The sequence below is a fragment of the Enhydra lutris genome, unplaced genomic scaffold (genome assembly GCF_002288905.1).
Source record: "Enhydra lutris kenyoni isolate GAN:26980312 unplaced genomic scaffold, ASM228890v2 scaffoldscaffold16, whole genome shotgun sequence".
NCBI lineage: Eukaryota > Metazoa > Chordata > Mammalia > Carnivora > Mustelidae > Enhydra > Enhydra lutris.
Genome location: NW_019154100.1, coordinates 9,938,798 through 9,962,263, shown reverse-complemented (window position 1 = coordinate 9,962,263; position 23,466 = coordinate 9,938,798). Strand labels below are relative to the sequence as shown.

The window sequence follows — 23,466 nt, the reverse complement described above, 5'->3', positions numbered from 1 at the left end:
TGTGGCAGGCAAAGTGGGAAGAGAAGGGAGAGTAAAATCTTTCACCTGGATGGCAGTGTTCACATTGGAAGAGTCAGTTTTCACCTGCCCTCCACCTTTATAAAGCACACAGGAAATGTATGTTCTCTCTGAATTCACTTCTTTTAAAGTTTTTTAAACTGTAATTATACTGCTGGAGATTTTGCTAAGCGAACCAAAAATAGAGGCCAATAAGAAGGAGACTTTATTATCACTTTGCAAGAGGGAAACTTCTCTTTTTTAGAATGAAAAGTAGGCAAGATGACAACACAGTGTGCCCTTTCTATCTCCCCCTGAATATTTGGATAAAAGAGAAAACATATTTGAAGCACTTTGAGCTTCCAAGGACTATACCAATACTATGAGGTCCTTAAGTACTGGGCTGTGGCAGGATGATCAGCAATCAGCATTGTGCAGAACCACCAAGCATAGAATGAACCCAGCTCTGGAGTTCTCGGAGTTAATAGGGGAGCTGAGTTATGGTTATGGTTGCTGGGTCAAACAGAGATGACTTATTTAGTCTAAGGATGACCCAAATATTGCATGGGATACACTTATACTAAAAAATACTGTTGTTTATTTGAAATTCAAATTTAACTGGGCATCCAGTATTTTATTTGCTACAGCTGGCAGTCCTAATTACAGTAGTACCTTAAGAGGGAAAAGTTGCTTGATTCATGACCAATTTCCCTTATTCGTGGCTTCTCTTATGTAATATGAAGTACTGTAGCTACATATGAGGGAATTAGGAAGCACAACAAGGTAAACATGTGAACAAAAATGACCAGTTATAAAAACTTTCTCAGCAATGCTGGGAATCTCTTAAAAACTATGCCATTTAAAACAGCAAGGACGGGAGCATCCACTCCTAACTAATGAAACAGTATATTAACACTTTTTAAAGAAAGAAAAATGTTCATTACATATTATAAGTACTGTGACTTCAAAGACAAGTATTTCTAAAGAGCAAACAGCCCACAAGAATATAGAAGCATAAAAACTTTTCTAAGGAGGTAACACTTGGAAAAAAAATTTTAACAAAGAATGCTTTCGTGATAAATGACAGAAAAGACAACCCCCACCACCACCCAAAAAAAGTTTTTCGTGCCCACGGAAGTCTTACTAATATGTCCTCAATTGACTGCCAAAAAAAAAAAAAAAAAAAAGGGATGACAGGGCCATCTTTGCAATCCAGGGCAAGGTGGAAAGCCAAACTGTCCAAATCTGGGAATCTTGCAGGATTTACACTAAAGCATTGTGCTATTTTTAACGTACTTTAAGCTCACTTTTATTACTTCCAGACCTTTTTCCTCATTAAGGCACAGATATAAAGTGGGAGCTACTCATAGGACAGATACCAAATAGTCTGTCTGCTAGCGAGATACAGACCTCCACCTTGCATGCATATCAGCTGGAGAAAAAAGAGCCCTTATTCATCAAATTTAAAAAGCACTCTCTCATTTCATGCTAATTGTATGGCCCTTTGCATGATATACAAAAGATTGCCCAAGATGAAAAGCATTAAAAAGAAAACTACCAGTCTTGGAGGTTTTTTTTGGAACAAGATTAACTTATTACTTTTTTAGAGAAAGTAAATGACTGACTAATTCAAGTATTACATTTATCTGTACAGAATGACCTTTACAGGTTTTATTATTGTCAATGCCTATTCAACTGCCTCTCTGCCTAACATAATGTGACCTCATTCGACTAATCTCAGTGCCCCAAAACCTTTTAGGGTGGTGTCAAACAGTTCATAAATTAAAGAATTTAAAGTACACACGAGTCTTAAATGATTCCCCCTCCCCCCCAAAGGAAACAGTTAAACCTCCCTGGAAAAGAGAGGCTGATTATTAAGAAATGCTTGTTTCCCAGCAACTCCTACACGCACGTTCTGCTTCAGCTGGTTTCTTATGAAAGCACAATAAGAAAAATTCATTTTTGGTTACGGATATTATCAGTAATAAGATGTAATAACATAATAAGTGGCAGAATATTAGTCAAGGGTTGTAAATAAGATAAGCCATGATAATTTGCACCATACCATAATTTACAGCATATGGTAATATATGAATTGGGTCTTTGAAAAACTGCATTAATTTAGATTGATCTTACTTTAAATATCAACCAGTTATTAACAACTACGTCACAGCCAACAAGGGAACAGAGGTGAAAAAGAGAGAAACACTAGGTGCAGTCCGTTCGTTTAGGCAGCCACGACAACAAAGAGGCACTTATTCCTTGCGTAACTATCGATTGCTATTAGTCAACTGAACAGGGTTGGCAAGTCCTAAGAATAGCCACTTCAACCCGCAGCCATTGCGTGGAGCAGAAGAATAAGTGGGCTTCCCAAACTGCCCCCAAAATGGATTCTTCAAGAGGTTAAGATCTGAATCAAATATGCTGCTACTAACTAATATCTACTATACAATATTAAGGATCTTTTTAACCCATTAGACTAGCACTGTCCAGTAAAACTTAAGGTGAACGACGTATGTGATTTTCAGCCATAGTAGGAAAGGTAAAAGAAAAGGGTGAAATTAGTTTTAATCTCTTTAACCCAGTATCTCCAGAATATTATCATAACATGTGTTCAACATAAATTATTATTGAGATAGTTCCGATCTTTCTTTCATACCAAATCATTGGGACCCAGAACTATTTTTTTTTAACACTTTAGCACATCTGAATTCAGAACAGTCACATTTTAAGTGCTCAAAGCCGCACATCGCAAGTAGTTACCACATTTGGCAGTATACTTAAGATTTCTCAACCAAAAAAAAAAAAAGAAAAAAAAAAGAAAAAAAAAAAGCCTTATTCTTAATTACTACCTAATGTTTTCTTGTGAGTCAAATCTCAAGCCACTAGTGAAGTTACTTGTTCTTTGTGTTAATGAACACACTGAAAACACAAACTATAGCACTAAAAACAGGGACTGAATCCTAAGAAGGCCATGCTTAATTTTCACTAATAACAAGTATTTATATATTAAACTACTTGTTTTCCCTGGCCCCATTTCTGATCCTGTCACAAATTTCAGGAGTTTTATTTTTTTCTGAGGATCTAATTATCAGCCACATTGCCCAACATTCAGTGAAATAGTCCCATCTTTGAATAATATAGTGTTCCAAAGTAGTAAATTATGTAATTCCTAAAGCTGAATTGGTTTATGACTAATTGGTAAGAATCGTGGAGTTTCCTCATGAAAAGAGTTCCAAAAAATCAAGAAAAGAATAACTAAAAACAAATGACTACCAAAATACACTAAATTCCAGGCTAACAAGCTCTTGGCCCTTATGAAATGACAAAAGACAGCTTAAGGGCTTGCATGCTAAACCGAAACCCAACAAACTATTTTAAAGAGGTGAAGCACGGATGATCATTAGTAGAAAAATAAGTGACAGAGAGATGCCAGTATTTAATCCTCAAATCTGAACATTTGAAATTTAAAAGGTATAATTAAAAAAAAAATGCCAGTTCATTTCTTTCTTCTCTCTCATGAGTTGTCAGAAGATTTTAATTTCAAGTTTGGGTTTTGATTTGACTGATAATTCCAGGCAATATATCAGCAACCAAAACCAAAATGTTAATAGAATTATGTTATAATCAACACCTAAAAAGATCTTGAGATACAAACAGAATAGTCCCTAAATCATTTATGAGAAGAATGTATCAGAAAAAGTAAACATTCTCATAGTGTGCTTTTATCCTTAATTTATATACAATTTAACCTTTTACTTCTCCTAATATATCATTTTCAGATCTCATACTCTCCTGTGGCACCACCTTTCTGCATCAGTAAAACTCCTTGACACTTAACTTGGTTAAGGAAAGCAGTGGTTAACTGATTCATTTGGTTAATTGATGGTTAACTTTGTGATGCCCTAAAATTTGCTTGAGTGACGATTATCTCTGAAAGACAGTTATAGCTTCCAATCCTGGGCTTCAGTTATGGTGAACTGTCTTGCATGACCTTGCATGAGCTTATAGAATGTAACACAGTTTTTTTAAACCACAAATATTCAGCAGAGTAATAACCCAGAGATTTTCAGATGTGAAGAACAATGGTTAATAGAGCCTTGGCCAAAACAGGTGTTCAAGAAATACTTATTGAAATAAATGAAATGGTCTGAGAGTTCAAAAATGCTCTTTGATAAGAAGCTAGGGAATTATAATTTATTAAGCTGGCTAATCAGGTTTTACTTCGGCTGTGATAAAGGTAACAATGTGAAGTTACTCAGATCTTTTGGTGACTAAATAACTTATGCTAGAATCTGGATCCATTTTTCTTTCAGAGCAAAACTACAAGTAGGCTGAAAGCACAGAATACTGGTTTTGGTTCTCAGTGTCAGTAGGCATGAAGTAGAGGTTTAAAAAAACAAAACAAAACATGTCCACCCATGGAGATTTATCCAACTGAAAATGGTACACATCTCTTTGATCTGCTTCAGTGGCCCTTTTGCACAAGTGTGATTTTGCAGGGGGTTCGTAGGTACAACGTACAAATGTATGATGTACATTGAGTTGGACTTGCCAGTTCACTGTAGCAATAGCTGCCCAGCCCCTGGGTAACTAAAATGCTGCTATATTGCTTCCTTATTTCCTTCCTTCAACAGCTATTTGACACGCATTTTATATAAACATTATTTTTAGGCTCTGGGATTTCAGCATAAAGTAAGACAGTGAAAACCACAGCTTTCAAGAATTTTCTATTCTTCCAGTAATTACCTATACCTTGTCAGATACAGCGCAGTCTAAGCAACTATTGAATGTAAACGTTTGGCGTATTAAAAATTGGGAATGAAGAATTTAAGAAGTAGCAATAATAGGGTTTGGAGAAAAACAGTAGATGCTTATCAGGTACTTATTTTGCCAACTTAATTTTTGTGCAAGAAAGTCTTACACTAAATAGCTAAAAGGGACAAGACACATACAGAGAGATACTTCGGAGTCACACGGGAATAAGAGGAATAACACAGGGAATACAGACAGTGGTGCTGTAATCGTGTTGTGTGGTGACAGGTGGAGGGTAACTCATGGTGACCACAGTGTAATGTACAGACTTGTCCAATCACTCTGAAACGAATGCAATGTTGTTTTTGTCAACTATACTCAAATTAAAAATTTTAAATAAAAGATATACTTAGGAATCACTAAAAAATAAGAGGAAAAATGTCGTGAAGCATTTAAAAATATAATTTAAAATATGTCTTCTGTCACGAATGGGTGCCTACAACAGTCAATATAGAGGAAAAGCACTGAATACACAACTGAGTTTTGAGGAAAGGCCTAATACGTGATAGAGCTAAGCTTCTTTAGGATTTGGAAATCAGAATCATCACTGACTTGGCCTAATGGGATTGATTAAAGATAACTTGATGGGGTGCCTGGCTGGCTCAGTCAGAACAGCGTGCAACTCTTGATCTCGGGGTTGTGAGTATGAGACCTGTATTGGGTGTAGAGATTACTTAAAAATAAAGTCTTTAAAAAATAATAATAAATAAAGATAACCTGAAAAACCAACAGAAACCATGGAAGAACTTGGTAAGAACAGTTCAATGCAGGGAGATGGAGTGATTTTACAGATATACTCCCGTTAACCCAGCATTAGAAGAATAAGGAACGTGCCCAAAGTTATGGTGTTTCAGGGCTAGAATAACAAACTGGATAACAAGTTATTCTGTCTTGGGTCCAAACTAAATGTTCACTCCTGCACACAATCAGCATTAAGCTTTTATTGAGTGGCTGACCTATGCCAGGCGCAGTGGTAGGCAGTAGGAACACAGTGCTAAATCAACCAGGATTCCCTAGTTCATGATGGTTTTGGTCATGATACAAGGAGCTAGAACATGGGCATGTAAAGGGATTGAGAAAGCAGAAGAGAGGACCTTGCCGAAGGGAGACAAAGATGGCATCAAAAATGAAAGATACCTGAGCAGAGGTCTGAAGATGAATAGGGGTTTTCCATGTGAACACGAGGGGTAAAAGATAAAGAAAGCTCTCCAGAAAAAGGAAAGAATTGCACATATAAACTCCGAATGGTGACAAAGAATGACCTGGATGTTTATACAGGGCAAGGCCAGATCATGAAGGGCCAGCCATGCCCCTCAAAGTTACTGGATTTTTATCTTGGAAGCAGCTGAAGAGCCCCTAATATCATCAGGTAAGGCAGCTCCATGGTCCTATCTGTGGGCAAATGGACTGAATGATGGTAAGACTGAGGACGAGAAGGCCATTTCAGAAACTCTTCACAACAGTCAACGTGAGCAGTAATTAGGCTTGAACTGCACCTGCAGTGGAGAGGGAGTGGAAAGGGCAGGTAAGTGAGGTGGAAGCAAAGTGACAGGGTGACCAGCTGGGTTGAGAGTGGCAAAAGAGGAAGAAGTCAAGGATGATTCCCTGGCTTCTGACTTGAGAAGACACCAGTCTCCATGCCACATCATTCTATCAGCTTTCAATTTTGGATTCTGGCTTCCTGAGATTGGTCACTGCTGCTTTGCCACATTCCCTTTGTCCTAAAGAATGTCCCTAGGTGCTGCTGACTAGATATAGAAATACAGAAGCAGCTGGCCCCACCTCTGAGTGGTGGTGATGGGAGGGGGAAGGACCACCTGCGCCTCTCCCAGCCTCCTCTATACAACCTTCAGCAACCAACAGCAGCAATCCTTTATGTGATGCTCCATTTAATTCTGTACACAAATAATGAGGTCAAAATATAGTTATTATGAACCCCACTAGTACAAGGCATTATAGAAAAATAAAAGCTAAGAACAATAGCTGAGAGTTCTATAGGAATGTCATATGATGCAATGCAAAGATTTTGTGGTTCGTCAGGTGTGAGTTTGACTTCCGGCTTGTGTGACCTTGGGAAATGGATATTCTTAAGACTTGGTTGCTTCCTCAATAAAATAGATAGTATAGCCTACCTCATCTGTAAAAATTGGTGAGATGATATATGTAAAACTCCTATTAGCACCATGCCCAACTTGTCATAGATTCAAAAGATAAGAATAAAGTATTTCCCATCCCCTTTGACTACTCAAAGACCTCCTGCCTCCAAAGAGAGTCTAGTTATCACCAATGGGTATTTCTCTCTACTTCCCACACTCATCCACACTGCCGTTAGCAAAAGGAAGCTTCTAAAGGCAAAATAGGATCATATCTGTGTCAGAGACTTTTGCAGTCCATCCAATATTCATCTTTCCTTTCATCCTCATTAATGAATGCTGATTTTTCTGGGTGTAGCAAAGTACCAAGTGAAAAACAGTTCCCAGGCTCCACTGCTGCTAGGGGTAGCCATGTGATACATTAGGGCCAATAAATCTCTGCTAGAGAGGTTTTGAAATGTTTCTGGCCACAGGTACTTTCATTCTCCCTTCACTTTCCTTCCTTTTTTCAACTTCCTGGAAACTGGATATGATGGTTGGAGCTACAGTGCCCACCTTGCAAACTATGAGGAAAAGATCAAGATTCATAGGACATCAGTCTTGACAAAGGTGCGTTCCTGAAACAATGCTTCCACCACCTTCCAAGACATTTTTTCAACACAATGGACAAAGAAAGCCCTAATTTAAGCTGTTGCCTTTCAGGTGTTTAAAACTTTCATCTGAGCACAATTCTTGACTTAATCCCTTCAACCCTACTTTAGTATGATTTTCAAGGCATTAACCATGATTTTCTTCCAACTGAAAAAGAAACAAACATTTATTGAGTGTCCAGTATATGTCAGACATTGTGTATATAGACATTCAAATAAAAATTACATATTGACTCTTTAAGTCTTACAGTCACCCTGCAAGCTAAGTACTTCCATTCACATTTTACGGCAAGGGGACCTGAGGATCTAAGACGCTAAGTATGATCAAAGGCACCATGCTGATACATGGGGAAGCCAGGACCCGAGCTCCAAGTCTGTCTGGTGATGGCATTCATGCTCTGGCCACACTCCGTGCTCCTGCAGGGGTCGGTGGATTCACCACTGTGAGAAATCATGACTCTCAAGACAGTGTCTCCAAATCAGGCAGTCATTTTTCCTACATCTTCCACACTTATATCTAAAAATCCAACTAGTAAACCATCTAAAAAGTATGTCCAGAGCATAAAAAAAAAAAAAAAAGTGTGTGTAGAAAGAGGCTAAAGAGTGGTTGATGGAGCGAGCCACGCAAGTTACAGGAGCTTAAGGAACACTCTGCCTGAAAGCAGCTGGACAAAGTTGATGATCTGGAAAGGAGGCTCCTTTTACCCCTGTCCTCCAGTCAACAACAACCCTGAAGAAATCACACTGACTGGAGATCAGGGTGTGAGCCTGAGACATGGGAGAGGCGTTAAGTAAGGTGCCCCATGCCCACAGATTCTCACAGAAAAAAAACTCATGTATAATTTTATCACATATTTTTTTAAAAAGAGGAATGAAAGAAAATCAAAATTGCATATGTGTGTGTATACATACACACATATATCTTATAACCTACTTTGTATGTATCTCTTATAACCTAGTAAAATAAAAAGCACACATGAAATAGAGACTTACTTTATATAAGTACTACATAAATATACTTCCATGTGTACAAATTGTAACCCTTTCGTCTCCACACTGAATCTGAAGCAGCTAACAAGAGTCACAATAAATTTAAAAATCATGTACAGGAAAAATATAGGAGCAAAGAAAAGAGGAAAATGAAGTATGCAAATACATATTCTACAGGATGCGCAATAATTACTAAAACTGAGCTGTACATCTAGATCTGAGCCTCCTCCTGCCAAAGGAAAACAGAAAAAATGATGAGGTACAGAATTCACAATGGCCCTGAGATAAAGGGAATACCAACACCTCAGGAGAAACGAACTATTTTCAATTCATACAAAGGCAATAAGAAACCAGAAGACCTGAGTGGGATTTGACATGGGGGAGACCGAGTCATGTAGTAGACAATGTCTTAGTAATTCCCTCCGAATAAAAGTCAGAGTGTATTCCACACAACAATTTCTCACAGAGTTACTCAGTCAAGCTGAAAAACCATTCAGGGCAGGCAATCTGTGCAGGACTAAGCCAAGGAGATAGAAACACACTCTGGTGGACCGGCTGGATCTAGTAACGAATCCCCAAACACCTCGGTGAACAAATAGCATGTTCTGGCAATTAGTCTCCAACCAAAACCAGCTTTAGAAGTAGGATTATGCAACATGGAGGACTTTAGGAGAAGGAAAGGAAAAGTGAATTGGGGGAAATTGGAGGGGGAGATGACCCATGAGAGACTGTGGACTCAGAAACAAACTGAGGGTTTTAGAAGGGAGGAGGATGGGGGGATGGGTAAGCCTTGTGGTGGGTATTAAGGAGGGCACATATTGCAGGGAGCATTGGGTGTTGTACACAAACAACGAATCTTGGAACACTGCATCAAAAACTAATGATGTATTTTTATGGTGACTAACATAATAAAAATAAAAATAAAAGAAGTAGGATTATGCAACAGTTCACACACTCTTCTCGGTTCAGAAGTTCTGAGAAAGTTTTTATGGACTTTTTATTACTATGTAAATGATACTTCAGTCTACTATCACTGTGCTCTCAGGTAGAGTATATGCCAGTCTTTTCTCCTTCTCCAAGTGGCATAAAAAGGCAGAGAAAATATGGGTTGCTATTACTTTACAAAAAATTATGGCTTTTGGCTTTTACATTAGGAGGTTCTAGTACATATACTCTCTATTATATAATGGGCGGTAGAGAAGATTTATGAATTCACACCCATAATGATTTCTTAACTAATTTAAAAGGCAATGTGTGAAAGGCATATTCCTAAGGCTATGACATCCCCAAAGTGGACATTAAACAGTCCTTGAATGGGTGGAAATTAATGTTAATTACTGAACAGGGTAGAAGAACACAGAGGTTCATTAAAAAGAAAAAGACACATGTAAGGAACAGTGCCTGCCAGGTCTGGAAAGCAATGCAAAAATCACCATAAATTTAGCTGAGTTTCACTACAGGGTAGTTGTTTTTTCTGTATTCACATCCTCATAAGCAGCTTCACACCAAGAATCCTCGGTAAGGTACAAAGTGGAATATTCAGAAACTGCCAATGAGACCAAATACCTATCTGCATGCTACTTTTCCATTGCAAAAGAGTCAGATGAAACGTCTCTCAAAAAAACACAAAAAGACTCTAGTTGTGTGAAGACAACATAACTACGGCTGTGCTTTAATTTAAACTCTGTACGTAGTCACAAGAAGTTACGACTGTAACATGAACCGAAGGAGGAAAAAAATAAGGACCATTTGTTACTAATTAAAAAACAGGGGATTAGAAAAAAGATGGCTATGGGAAATAGAGAACAGTTGTTCTCCCAACATGGACCTCTCACCCTGCTGATTTTGTGGTTTTTAAAACTATAAAAGTGGGAAAACTGGAAAAATGACAACAAAATGACTACCAAAATATAAACAGAAGATCCAATTTATTTTTAAAAATAATATTCTCTAATTCGGAGATTGAAAACTAGATTTGCTAAGCAAAAGGCTAGTATTTCCACATTTGGGCTCCTCCGCCTACACATATATAATAAACACATATTGGCTCTAATGCAGCTCCAGCAATGCGGTAACAAGGTTCCAGTTCTCGGATTCTAATTGCAATCAACTGCAATAAATCAGCAGATGAGGAGATGGTTAAAGTTGTATAATTTTAACAAACTAAGATTGCTGAAGTTAAATAAATATCATTGTGGTCACTTTAAGCTACCTAGCTTCATCAAGCAGAGCTACAAAAGCAGCAGGTTAGCGGGTTTCTGGCAAGGAATAATTGGTGCTGAGCAACAGACTGTGTACATGAGCAGAAACATTGCGTAAAACTCACATTACTGGCTTCCCCACACCATATGTGCATTTTGGATGGAAACAGGGGCAGCTCTCCTACACCTCACATAGTTTGGCCTTACTGACTAGGATGAATGAACATTATGTTTCAGTGTGCTAGTAAACCCCAGTGGAAACCGGTAAACACCGGAATTATGACCTTTCAATTATAAGTTTTTCCAGTGGAAATGAAATTAGGACAAAGATGGAGTGGTAACAAAAACATACAAATCTGAAGTTACAGAGAAGGTCTTTACAAACTCTGATAAGCAAGCCTCAAATTAATTCATCTTGCCAGTGTTTTGGGTAATCAACGACCTAGGCTAGTCTGATAGTCAAATATAAAAGTCAAATGTTTACAGATCTGCAGAAATAGTAAAGTGTTTTAATTGTTCTTTACCAGTGGCCCAAGACAGACCTTATAAGCAAGAGCAAGGACGTTGGAAGTAGTTTCTGCAGTCTGACAATTTACCAGCAAGGGATGCTGGACCACTCCTTTTTAACAAGCATAAAAGCTTGACTAATCAATGCCTAAAATCTTCAATACACAGCAGATCGTCACCTTACCGTCCATCACTGCCTCCTCATCACCATCACGGTAGTGATATAAAGGTTGGCATTTAGTGGCACAATCCCAATTCACTTTCCAAAGAGGTCAAGAGCCAGGACTTCTTGGCAAGGAAGAAAAAAACCTCAGATACCGCATCTAACCCACCTACGCCTATCTCACTGACTGAGAACTGAACTTGAAGAGAACCTTGGCAACTGGTCCCAGATGAGACATTCGGCGAGCAGGGGAGTCCCCCAAAATGTACTTCCTACTACATTGTGCAGTAATTAAAATGAAAGTAAAGATGAGAGAAATGCATTCTATAAAATCTTCTTCTCAAAATGTATCTTGTATAAGGAGGATAAATACATTAAAGAATTAAATCTACCATTTAAATGACATAATCCAACTGTGCTTCATTTCCCAGTAAATCAGAAATTTGAAATGGTTTTATATTAGGGGAAACAAACAACAAAGATCCTTACACTCATTTGATAAAATTATATTCTCATCAACTAATTATTATAAAGGGAGAAATTAATTAAGTTCAACTAAGTGTCTCAACATCATAGTATAAAGAAAAAAAGCAAGGCTTTTAGACAAATATACATTTAAACTGAAAGCCCACAACATATTTTTGGGGGGAAATATGACTTTATAGCTGATCCAATGACATTGACAGGTTGATCAATGAGAAAAGTTTGGGCCGTGTGATTTCCAATGAGATGTGAAGAATAACCTCCAAGTCACCTCACTCTTCTCCCTGCTGGAAAGGCCCCTGGGTGAGAGGACAGATGTTTTGACAAATCGTGATCAGATGTGGTGCTCTGTGATCAACTCATTAAGGGATCTTAAACCTAAATGAGCCAAGGCAGAAACATCCCAACATATCTCCTAAGGGTCACCCTCAATAATCCGCTCCATTGTTTTTACTGCCATAGGAAATAGTTCTTCTATTAAGCAAAATCTGCCCTTGAGTGAATACATCATTTCCTCATCACTGACCTCACTAACATTTAAAATATAAGATACACTCATTACAGACAAATCGGAAAATAAGAACACTGGAAAGAATGAGTTAACCCACACAGCTCTCATCCCAAAGGTAACTACCCTTAATGCTTTTATGGACCCCATCATCTTTTTCTGCATAGTTTTTACATAGCAACAATATGGTATATACAGTTTGGACCTCATTTTTTTTTTTTTAAAGATTTTATTTATTTATTTGACAGAGAGAGATCACAAGTAGACAGAGAGGCAGGCAGAGAGAGAGAGGGAAGCAGGCTCCCCGCTGAGCAGAGAGCCCGATGCGGAACTCGACCCCAGGACCCTGAGATCATGACCTGAGCCGAAGGCAGCGGCTTAACATACTGAGCCACCCAGGCGCCCGGACCTCATATTTTTAACTGAAATTATGAAACCAAGAGTTTTTATATTTGATTGAAAACTAATCATAAATTGCATTTAGGAAAATGGAAAAATAGTCCCTTGAATGAGCTGCCTTTTTTTTTTTTCTTTGCATGTAGAACTTCTTGGGGACTGAAAAGATTATTTTCTTAGAATAGAATCCTAGAAGTGGAATTACTGTCAAAATATATTAACGTCTTTATGGCTCTTGATATTTACTGCCAAAATGCTTTCCAAAAATGGTTGTACCAATTTAAACGGCCTTCAATATCAATACCCATTATAGCTGTATTTGGACTATGACTATCTTGTGAGAATAAACAAGTTTCATAATTGTCTTTATAACACCAATACTTTAAATTAATAAACTTAGATGCTATGTTATACTAGAAAGTTCTTGAAGCCGAAATCCTGACACCCGGTAGAGGAATGTTCGCTTTTCTTAAAACTCTTCTTGAAAATCACTCCCTCTAGTTCCCTTTTCCCTGCACCACAGAACCCCGATTCTTTTCTACACAGAACCCAGTCTTTATTGAGATCATCTTATTCCCCTTTTAAGAAATGGTAATCAAAGTCTTTATTGTATGGAATTCACAAAGCTCAAGGATATTTTCATCCATTTTAATGACTATCTGAAATAAACACAAGGAAATTAATCCCTACAGAGTCTGAAGGCTCCTCCACTCTGTTAAAAGACTTAAGGGAAGTGCAAAAACACATTAGAAGAAAAGTGGACATGTTTCATGAATATGTGCATTCCATGCCTTTCAAAAGAAACAAAAAATCTTTTGTTTCCTAAATTACTGAAATGTGAATTCCACAGGTAACTCATCTATTTTCAAATACATAAGTTAAAAAAAAACCCCAGTACACTACATTGAGAAATATGCCTGAAATGAGCTGAACAAAATCCCCCAAATATTTACTTCACATTCCAGGGATTCTAGTATTCTGCACTTAACAATTTTTAGCAAGCATTTTGTTGTTGCTACCTCAATTACTGTCTGGCAATTGCTGTCTATTAAATTTCCTAGCACAAATTGGCTGTATGTTTGTTTAGGTCGTCATTAAGAAATTTATATTAAATATGCAATAAGCTACTTTGGTTAACAGAAGTTGGGGGGATATTAGTGTCACAGTTTATTATTATAAATAATTTTTGTGTCTTCTGTCAGCATAACCACAGTAGTATCTCAATACCACCAGCTGATAATAATCTTTATAAATCCTACTTTGCAGCTATACCATCTGTTAGTTATTATTTTATATGTGTCTCCATATGCATATGTGAATTAGTTGTCACTCGACAAATATATAAATAGAATTGTGGTTTTGTGGGGAGATTTTTATTGGTTTGTTTTTGTGTTTTGTTATCTTTAGGCCAGTAAGCGAACTAAATAAACATATTCCTCAGTCTTGGAAACTGAAACTAAATGCAAATTTAAAAATAATTTTTGTAGTACAAATAAATTTAAATTCAATACACAATCTAAAAGTATCTCCTAAAATCTACTAATAGCCACCAAAATTGGATATAATTAAAGAACCTGAAATTTACATATTCATAGCTCTTGAAATATACCTACAAAACCAAAAAAGAATAGGCCCACCAGTAAATTAGCCGCTAATATGGTTCCAGTTTTCACAATACAAAACACTTGCCATGACTGATGATTTGAAAATAATGGCTAATTACCTGATTACTTGTAATGTTTATTTCCCTGAAAAGAGGAGTTATAATGGCAAAAACTCAAAATGGGGCCCCCATGAATCTGTGGGCTTATTCCCCTGAGTTGTGAGTAACAGGCTCCTAGACTGGCAGAAGGCAGTAAGTAGCGGCAACATCATTATGACTCATGACCAAAATTCACCCAGAAAGGCAACAAGAAAAAAAGAAGGAACAGAAGGAGATGGATAATCCTCCAATTGGAATTAGTTCCAAATTATAACGCTTTCCCCAAGTACTAGAGTCTAATGACTTTCATTTCAGTAAGCCCAAACATAGGCTTAGAGGGGCTCATGCTCTACGCACCGAAAACATGATGAATTCTTTTAAAAACTACCAGTGGCTCTTTAAACTGACTGAAGCACAACGTGAGAGTAACCACATTTGATGATTAGATGGTTCAGTATTTCCTTAAGTTATCCTATTTGAGGTGAGGATGCTCAGGGATCATACAGAGGGAACACCAAGGTAGAAACAGTAGTAACCATTCAAAGTCATCACTGAGGGTAACCCTAAAATATTCAGGGAGGGGGACTAAAGAAGACAAGTACACTGAGAAATTATGTTTTTCTGAAATGAATGCCATATTACTTTCAGTTCACAAAGTAAAAAGTCCCGCTGATAACTTAATACAAATAAATATGCTGCCTTTCATAGTCATCTGTGTAAACCTGGAAAGAGATCTCATAATCCACCCTCTGTAAAAATGAACTTATTTGATGTCCAAACCAGTTCTCTTTTTTGTACATTATATTCTGTCTAGATGCTAGAATTTCCATGATGTCGGGAGAGAGCTCTATTTGGAGAGGGAACACATGTTTTAAGTATACTTGGGCTATGAAGTGTAAGGAAAAATATCACAGGCTACTTAAAATATTTTAACCGCCATCAAAACTGCAGTGTGGCATAGACCGAGCCACATTCGTTTCTTAACCCTTTATCATCTATCATTCAGATTCCTGTGTGGAAAGTCAGTTCATACCATGATTTGCCCCTGTATTTCTAAAATGTTCTTTTTCCCCCCCAAGTTTTTTTTTTAAATGTTCTTATTGAAGGATTTCATTATGGAATTTCACAGGGATTTATCATACAGGAATTAATTGTGTAAATGGTGAGATAAATTCTTTCATGGTCCGAAGCTCACCTATTGCCTGAGGCCTCTCTACACTCTCCCTCCCTAATGACACCTCTTCCTTTGCTGAAATCTCACTTATCTTTGTAGTTACGGAGTTTAAGGAACTTATTTATTCCATTTTATGAAATAAATGATTTGTGGCACTTTCTAATTTTCCATGAATAGATTGCGAATTTCTGCTTCTATAGCAAATTTACCAAGCATATTCTCATTATAAATAATATTTCAACATTTCTAGTATAGCCACTAAAAAAATAGTGGGAATCTTTCCTGCTCGGTACAGTATTTACACTTTCTTAATCAGACATCTATCTTTTTAAAAAAAATTTTACTGATTTATTTGACAGAGAGAGAGCAGCAGCAGCAGCAGGAGTGGGAGAAGCAGGCTCCAGTGAGCAGGGAGCCTGGTGCAGGGTTCAATCCCAGGACCCTGGGATCATGACCTGAGCAGAAGGCTGATGTTTAACTGACTAAGCCACCCAGACACACCTTTTTTTTTTTTTTTCCTAAACTAACTGAAATCATTACACTTTTCCTTGATAATGTAGTAGGAGTATCAAAAATAATGTAAATTAATAAATTTTTATGGGTACCTCCTAAGAAATAAGAAAGTTTTTCTTTTCATAGCGGTAAAGGGGTGAGAACTATGTGTTTATAGTGGACGGGGAAAAATAGGATTAGCACACTACTGGGTATTTACCCTAAAGATACAAATGTAGTGATCTGAAGGGGCACGTGCACCCGAATGTTTATAGCAGCAAAGTCCACAATAGCCAAACCGTGGAAAGAACCTAGATGTCCATCAACAGATGAATGGATAAAGAAGATGCGGTATATATATACAATGGAATACTATGCAACCATTAAAAGAAATGAAATCATGCCTTTTGCAATAACGTGGATGAAACTAGATGGTATTATGCTGAGCGAAATAAGTCAATCGGAGAAAGACAACTATCATATGATCTACCTGATATGAAGAATTTGAGAGGCAATGTGGGGAGCTTGGCGGATAAGGAATGAAAAAAAAAGAAACAAGATGGGATTGGGAGGGAGAGAAACCATAAGAGACTCTTAATCTCACAAAACAAACTGGGGGTTGCTGGGGGTAGGAGGGTAGGGAGAGGGTGGTTGGGTTATGGACATTGGGGAGAGTATGTGCTATGGTGAGTGCTGTGCAGTGTGTAAGCCTGACGATTCACAGGCCTGTACCCCTGGGGCTAATAATACGTTATATGTTAATAAAAAATAAAATAAAATAAAAATAGGATTAAATGAAGAGACTCCCAAGACAGCATTTGCAGAAGACTGCTTATCTGTTCATTTATCCATCCCAGATTACTGACAGGGCATCTCTGTCACACCACATGCGTCTGACAGGATGTTAGTGGCTGAAGCTAGTTCATGAAGCTGTAGGCTCCACCTTCCAGGAACTCACACTTTGGTGAAGTCATAAAGACAACACAAGTAGTACAAGGACACTGGGGCTATCTCTGGCTGGGAGCACAGGGAAAAGAGTTCACAAAGGAGGTGCCGTTTGGACAGCATTTTGGTTTTAAGGTTTATGCTGCAGGTTTCAAGGCATCTGGGGTGCCTGACATCACAAAACCTGCTGCTGGTTTTCAGAAAAGGATCTGGGAAAGAAACTGCTCATCTAAGAGCAGTCTAGTGAGCAGATGAAGACCTCACTGGAGAATGAGAACCAGATGTGGAAGATATTTGTGAGGTAGAATCAATAAGACTTGATAGACTTGATAAAAAGATTGAGGAGAAGGAGTCCAAATGACATGCTGAGGCCTTTAACTTGGCAGACGGATGGTGACATTATAGGAAATCCTGATTATCACTAACACGTATTTATTGAGCACCTCCCACGTACCAGACACTTTTCTAGGCCCAGAGAGCCTGTTTTTATTCTAGTCAGGGAGGCAGAGAGTAAACAAATGAGTAATCTGAGAATAAAGTTGATGGAAGAAATAAAACAGGTTTATGTGACAGTGACCAGGGGAAAGAGACACTTTAGCTGAGGCAGTCATGAAAAGTGACATTTGAAAGAAGACCTGAATGACCCTCCAGTAACAAAGGGAGAGCAAATGCAAAGGCTGAGGTGGGAAGGAGCTTAACATGACCAAGGGACAGAACGGGAGGTGGAGTTGGGGCTTGGGGTGTGGGGAGAAAAGAGATGGGAGAGCATTTATTCTAGTTACTGTGGGCAACAGGCAGGTTTTCAGCCAGGGAGTGATGTGATCTGATTCATATTTCTGTCTCCTGTGTGGAGAATGGATTTAAGGGAGAAGGATGGGGCTGAGGGTGGTGACTCGGTCTAGAGTTCTACCAGTGCCGGTGCTGAGAGGGGGTCAGATTCCAGATGTAGAGGAATCGGTGAAAGGGCTTAGGGACGGGCTCTATGTGGAATGTAAGGAAGAGAGGAGTCGGGACACCTGAGGCTAAACAACTATATACAACTCGATTCTAAACAACTGTATAGAAGGTGTGGTGCTGTTGCAGAGAGATGGTGAAAACCTGAGCAGAGAGAACCTTCAGGGCGTTGGGGCTGGGAATCAACCAGTCTTCTTCCGTTGTGTAAAGGCTGAACTGCCTGGAAGCTTGTCTGTGAAATGGCATGTGGGCAGTTGGGTACAGTCTAGAGGTCAGGGGAGAGGGCTCATGGAGATGTACTTGGGGAGTCCTTCGCCTCTTCACAGAACTTAAAACCATGAGACTGGATAAGATTCATCTCAACTGATCGTGACTGTATTCATCCATTCATTTAACAAACTTTTCAATGGCCTATTCTGTGCTAGGCTTTAGGGCTCCAGTGATGAACAAAATAGGACAGGTCCCTGACCTCTCTCTAGTTGTATGCAGCGGTACCCTCCCTGTGCTACAAGACGAATACAAGTAGGGGTGTGTCACCATGGAGAAAGTTCCAAAATTCATGGGTATCTCTTGTACCCTAATAATTAACGTTCCCCCCAAATCTTAAAAATGATTGTTTTAGTGATTAAATGATGCTAGTATGTTTCTATATAGTATGTGGAAGTATGTGAATTACATTTTGAAGCACCCACAAGGAAGAAATCATTTCTTATGCGGAAAAGAACAAATGTTCGAGTCCTTCTACTGAATAACGTCAAGGAGTACACTTTGATGCTGGAAACAGGAATACAGTTCTGACTAGGTTATTTTCAAACCCTTCTCTATAGCTTCATATATTATCTATTTACTCCAATGTATTAGAAAATAGCCACTCAAAAACAGTTCAAACGTTTTAACTTAAGTGCTCTTTTCCCCTTTTTTCAACTGGAAGTTTCCATTTCCAGCATTAGGAAAAGCTTAGCCCTGGCGAAACCACTCCCTCTACTGCCGCCTGACTTTCAGCAGATCACCTGCTTTCTTTGTCCTAGGCATCTGTTTACATAAGCAAGAGTGGAAGTTACTATTTATCCTAAGACGAATATATAATCATACTGACTTATTAGCTTCACCCCAAAAAGACTTCTGAGTTTCACTTACCTCCAAAGGTTGGCTGCCTTCGGCCTCTGAAGTTTTACCTTCTGCTGCCTTTCTTTGCTCACCTGCTGTATCTCCTGTGAAGCAAAAAAACAAAAACACAACAAAACCTTTACCATACCCTTGAGGCCAAATTGTCTTCTGTTTATTTAAAATATCTTTTGTTCCTGTATGTTTCACATTAGGAAGCAACTACTATTTTCTTTGTTACAAAGTAAGTTAATTTCTAAGAATAATCATTTTATACAGGTTCCAGGAATCATATGTACATACACACACACACACACACACACAACCTCAACCCAGATGCTTTAATAGAGGTTTACCCTGAAAAAATTCTTATTTTGTAAATTGAGTCATATTTCAAGTTAACTAGGAAAGCTTAGGATTTAAGGAAGACAAGGAAAATTATTTTCAATTTAAAAGTCTTTATAATATGAATAACTCTCCTCCAAAATAGTTTTTTTTTTTAAACAAGGCTTACTCATTATAAGTGTTTACTTGTAGGTCTGTAGATTTGCCTCAGAGTAGATATGCATATTTGCATGTAATAGTTAACCAAACATCAAACAATCTTTACAGAAGGGGAGAACAATGAACAAATTCATAAATTAGCCTTTGGTTAATACTCTGACTCCTAAGACTAATGCCTAGGTAGGTTATATCACTAAATGAAGTTGGTAACCAGGCTGGTTCCAAGGACATAGGATGGGCACAAACATAGGTAAGTTTAAGCATAATTTAATTAATTAATGGCCCATTTTAATTTATTAACTATCACTAATGATCTGTGGTTAACACATGGTTGGTAAAGAAACAATGAATCAGAGGTTGATTTAGTAATTTGTAAACTACACTTCCCGTAAAATTAAGCCAGCTCAGGAATGTCCACAACAGGGAAGATTACAAAATTCATGGATGACGACTTGGCCAACACCAAAAGGTAGGAATTTGTTAATAAGGAAGGCCATAAGTCCTGATTGGAGATAACAAAATATGCAAGTCCTGGCTGAGCTTAACTTTTTTTTTTTTTTTTTTTTTTTTTTATGGAACACAGAAGTTTAGCATACCACTGGTGATAATCAAGGAAGAGTCTCATTGAAATTTTAAGGAATTAAATAAACCTGTTAAATTCTAAAATCATTTAGAATTATGGGGTGCCTTGGTGGCTCAGTTGGTTAAGGGTTTGACTCCTGCTTTTTTGGCTTGGGGCATGACCTCAGGGTTATAAGATTGAGCCCTGTGTCAGGCTCCTGGCTGGGTGTGGCTCCTGCTTAAGATTCTCTCTCCCCCTCTTCCTCTGACCCTCCCCTGCTCTCTCTCTAAAATAAATATATAAATCTTAAAAAAAAAAAAACAACAATGCAAGCACATCAATCAGTGCCTTTTCTGGCTTATAAGCTCTGTTCACAGCTATGTACAACATTCTTATCATTGGGCAAGACCTACCACATAATAGGTGTTCAAATACTAGCTGAATAAATAAGCGAACTTCTCTTTATACTTTCTATTCCATAAAACTGAGATTAAAATATTAAATGGTATGTAATAAAAGCTGCATTTGAGCATACAGTTGATGTCCTTCTAAAACATATTTGTTAAACTTAAAAGGCAACTATATTAAGTACCACTAAGGTGTATTTATTCTTGGGATCCATGATTGTGGCATGACTTCTTACATTTTAAAAGCAGTTAATGATTATTTATAAGGAAAAAAAAATCAAACCAAGGCAACAGCATCAGGAACTCTTAGGTTAGGTCTATAGGATAATAAAGTTAATAACTGTTCAAGTGAAAAACTTACACGAAACTACTCCTGTAACCTAGCATGTCAAACTATTTTGACTGATTTTGGAAGTGCTCGTTTAAACTGACCACTTATTGGCATATCTGGGAGAGCCCGCTTTTCAGAACTTTCTCTTCTCTCTGAAAGTGAGGGACAAGATCATCACCCCCAGCTTACAGCTGGCAAAACAGACGCCCAGGGAGTTTGGTTGGTTTGGCTAATGGCCTGAGGCCAGAGCAGCCAAAGGAGCCGAGGTAATGCAAGTCTCTATACCCTGAGGTCAGAGTGCCTTTAATGACTCACATGCCCAATGCTCACATCATAATACATGGTCATTTACTCAAGAGTTTTATCTTCTCAAGTGATTATTGCTCTGTCCCATAGCCTCACAAACACTGTACTTGGCTAAAATCGTTCAACACCAAGTCAGCGCTTACTTTGCCATTTTCTGACTTCAAGCTGTGTTGTCTGTATGAAGCTTTCTCCATTTCTCCCTATTGCTTGAATAACCAGAAAGGTTATCAGCTGGTGTTCCTGACATCACACAACACATCTGCCTGGAAGCGATTGTAGAGTCACTATTTACTGAAATGCCATGTCTGGTGATGACTCAGATAGGACAATAACTGATTACAAGGAAAAATGCCATCTGCGAGATTATTCTCTATAAACAAAAGCACAAAATGAAAACTGCACAAATCACAAACAGAAAAGAACAGGTCACAATCAAATATAATTTTTGAAGGTTTTTTTTCTTCCCACCAAAGAATTATTTTATCATGAGAAACATCAGTTACTTTCTCCAGTTTTTTATAATCCACACAAAAGTTAGATACTTCAACAATACAGCACATGTGACAAATGTGAAATAAGGTACTTTAGTTCTCAAAATGATCATTAACTCTGATTTGTATACTGGACAGATTAAAAATTCTCATTTGCGAATCAGCTGTTTAAAAAGGAGAATAGAACCCCCAGGGGCAGAGGCACTCAGTGACTTGCCCCAAGTCTCCCAGGTAGAAAGCAGTCACAGTGGGAGCACAACCTAGTCTTCTGACATCTCTATGGACTCTGTGGTCTGGTGGAAGGTTTCAATGGATGTGGGCTAAGGTGGTGGAATCAAGTCTGAGTTAGAGAATGGTGAAGAGAAGGGGCCAAGGATCCAAAAGGGAGTTCTGAACGCAGGATCTTGTGTTGGTCCAACCCTCCCGGCACCTACAACTTCTCTGGACTCTTTTCTTCCATAAGCCCCACAGATTATCTGTTCTCTTCCCTTTCCACTGATGATGCCAAATACTTCTGACCAGAGCAAGCCTCTGTCCTTCCTTCCCATCTTTCAAAGAAAAGATGGGAAGGAAGTCCCCTTGATACTTTTCCAGAAGTTTGTAAGGCTAGAAACAATTTCACAAAAGGCAACAACCCCATTACATTATAACCATGCAATTTTCTTGGTTTAAAAATGAAGTTTTTATTTAGAGTAAATGATAAAGGCTACATATACAGGCTAAGGAAGCTCTTTTGGAACCTAAAGAGCTGAAGTAAAAGTCCTCTATATTTTAGATTAGGGATTGGTAAGTTTTTCCAATATAGTGCTAGATAGCTAATATTTTAGACTTCATGGGCCCTTCAGTTTCTGTTACAAAATTCTCAATTCTACCTTTGTGGCTGAGAACAGTCACAAACAATACAAAAAACAATGAATGTGAACTTGTGTTCCAGTAACATTTATTTATAAAAACACGTTTCAGGCTGTAGTTTCCAGATTCCTGTTTATTTATTTTTATTTTTATTTTTTTACTAAATAAACACTATGCCAAGTGTGGGGCTCAAACTCATGACTCTGAGATCAAGAGTTGCATGCTCTACTGACTAAGCCAGTCAGGTGCCCCTTCTGATCCCTGTTCTAGAGACTATATGTATTCTGCCTTTTCTAGGATAAAAGGCTGAATTATATTTGAGTATTTGAGGAAATAAGCAAGGGATGGTCATTAGGGTATCATTATGATCCTAATCTACTGGGTGAATTGGGTCAAGGGCAGAGAGGAATGGTGGTGAAGATGAGCACTCAGTATAAGAGATAAAGAAAAGGAGAGAAATCCTCAGCGATGGGAAAGGGACCCCAATGCCTATTTGGGTTACCCAGAGGAGAATTTTTGGCAGGAGAGGGGGTGAGGGAATGCCCTCACTCCTTAGGCCTCCTTCAGTGTGGAGAAGTTCTACTAACATTAACCCCAGGCCTCTCTCTGTTCCCTAATCCATGGCTTTGTAATTTAGGGAGCCTTGCACATGTGGTTTCGCCCCTACTTCTTCCCCTTCTCTTGAGAATGGGAGGACCACAGACAGCACGTGGCTCTGTCTGCTCTGACCCTCCATAGGGACCTCCTCCCACTCTGAAAACCTGCCCCAGCCCAGCATTTTCTGTAACTAGATGAAGCTCAATCTAATTCTGGGATTCAGAAATCCATTTGGTCCTTGA

General features: G+C 38.3%; 1 protein-coding gene across 1 annotated transcript in view; it reads right to left on the bottom strand.

The window, feature by feature from the left end:
- LOC111147184 (UBAP1-MVB12-associated (UMA) domain containing 1) overlaps window positions 1-23,466 on the bottom strand; it is a 220,304-nt gene that overhangs the window by 54,375 nt on the left and 142,463 nt on the right. Inside the window, exon 3 of the mRNA XM_022503075.1 lies at window positions 19,208-19,281. Coding sequence (XP_022358783.1) covers window positions 19,208-19,281 — 74 coding nt within the window. The remainder of the gene's footprint in view (window positions 1-19,207; window positions 19,282-23,466) is intronic.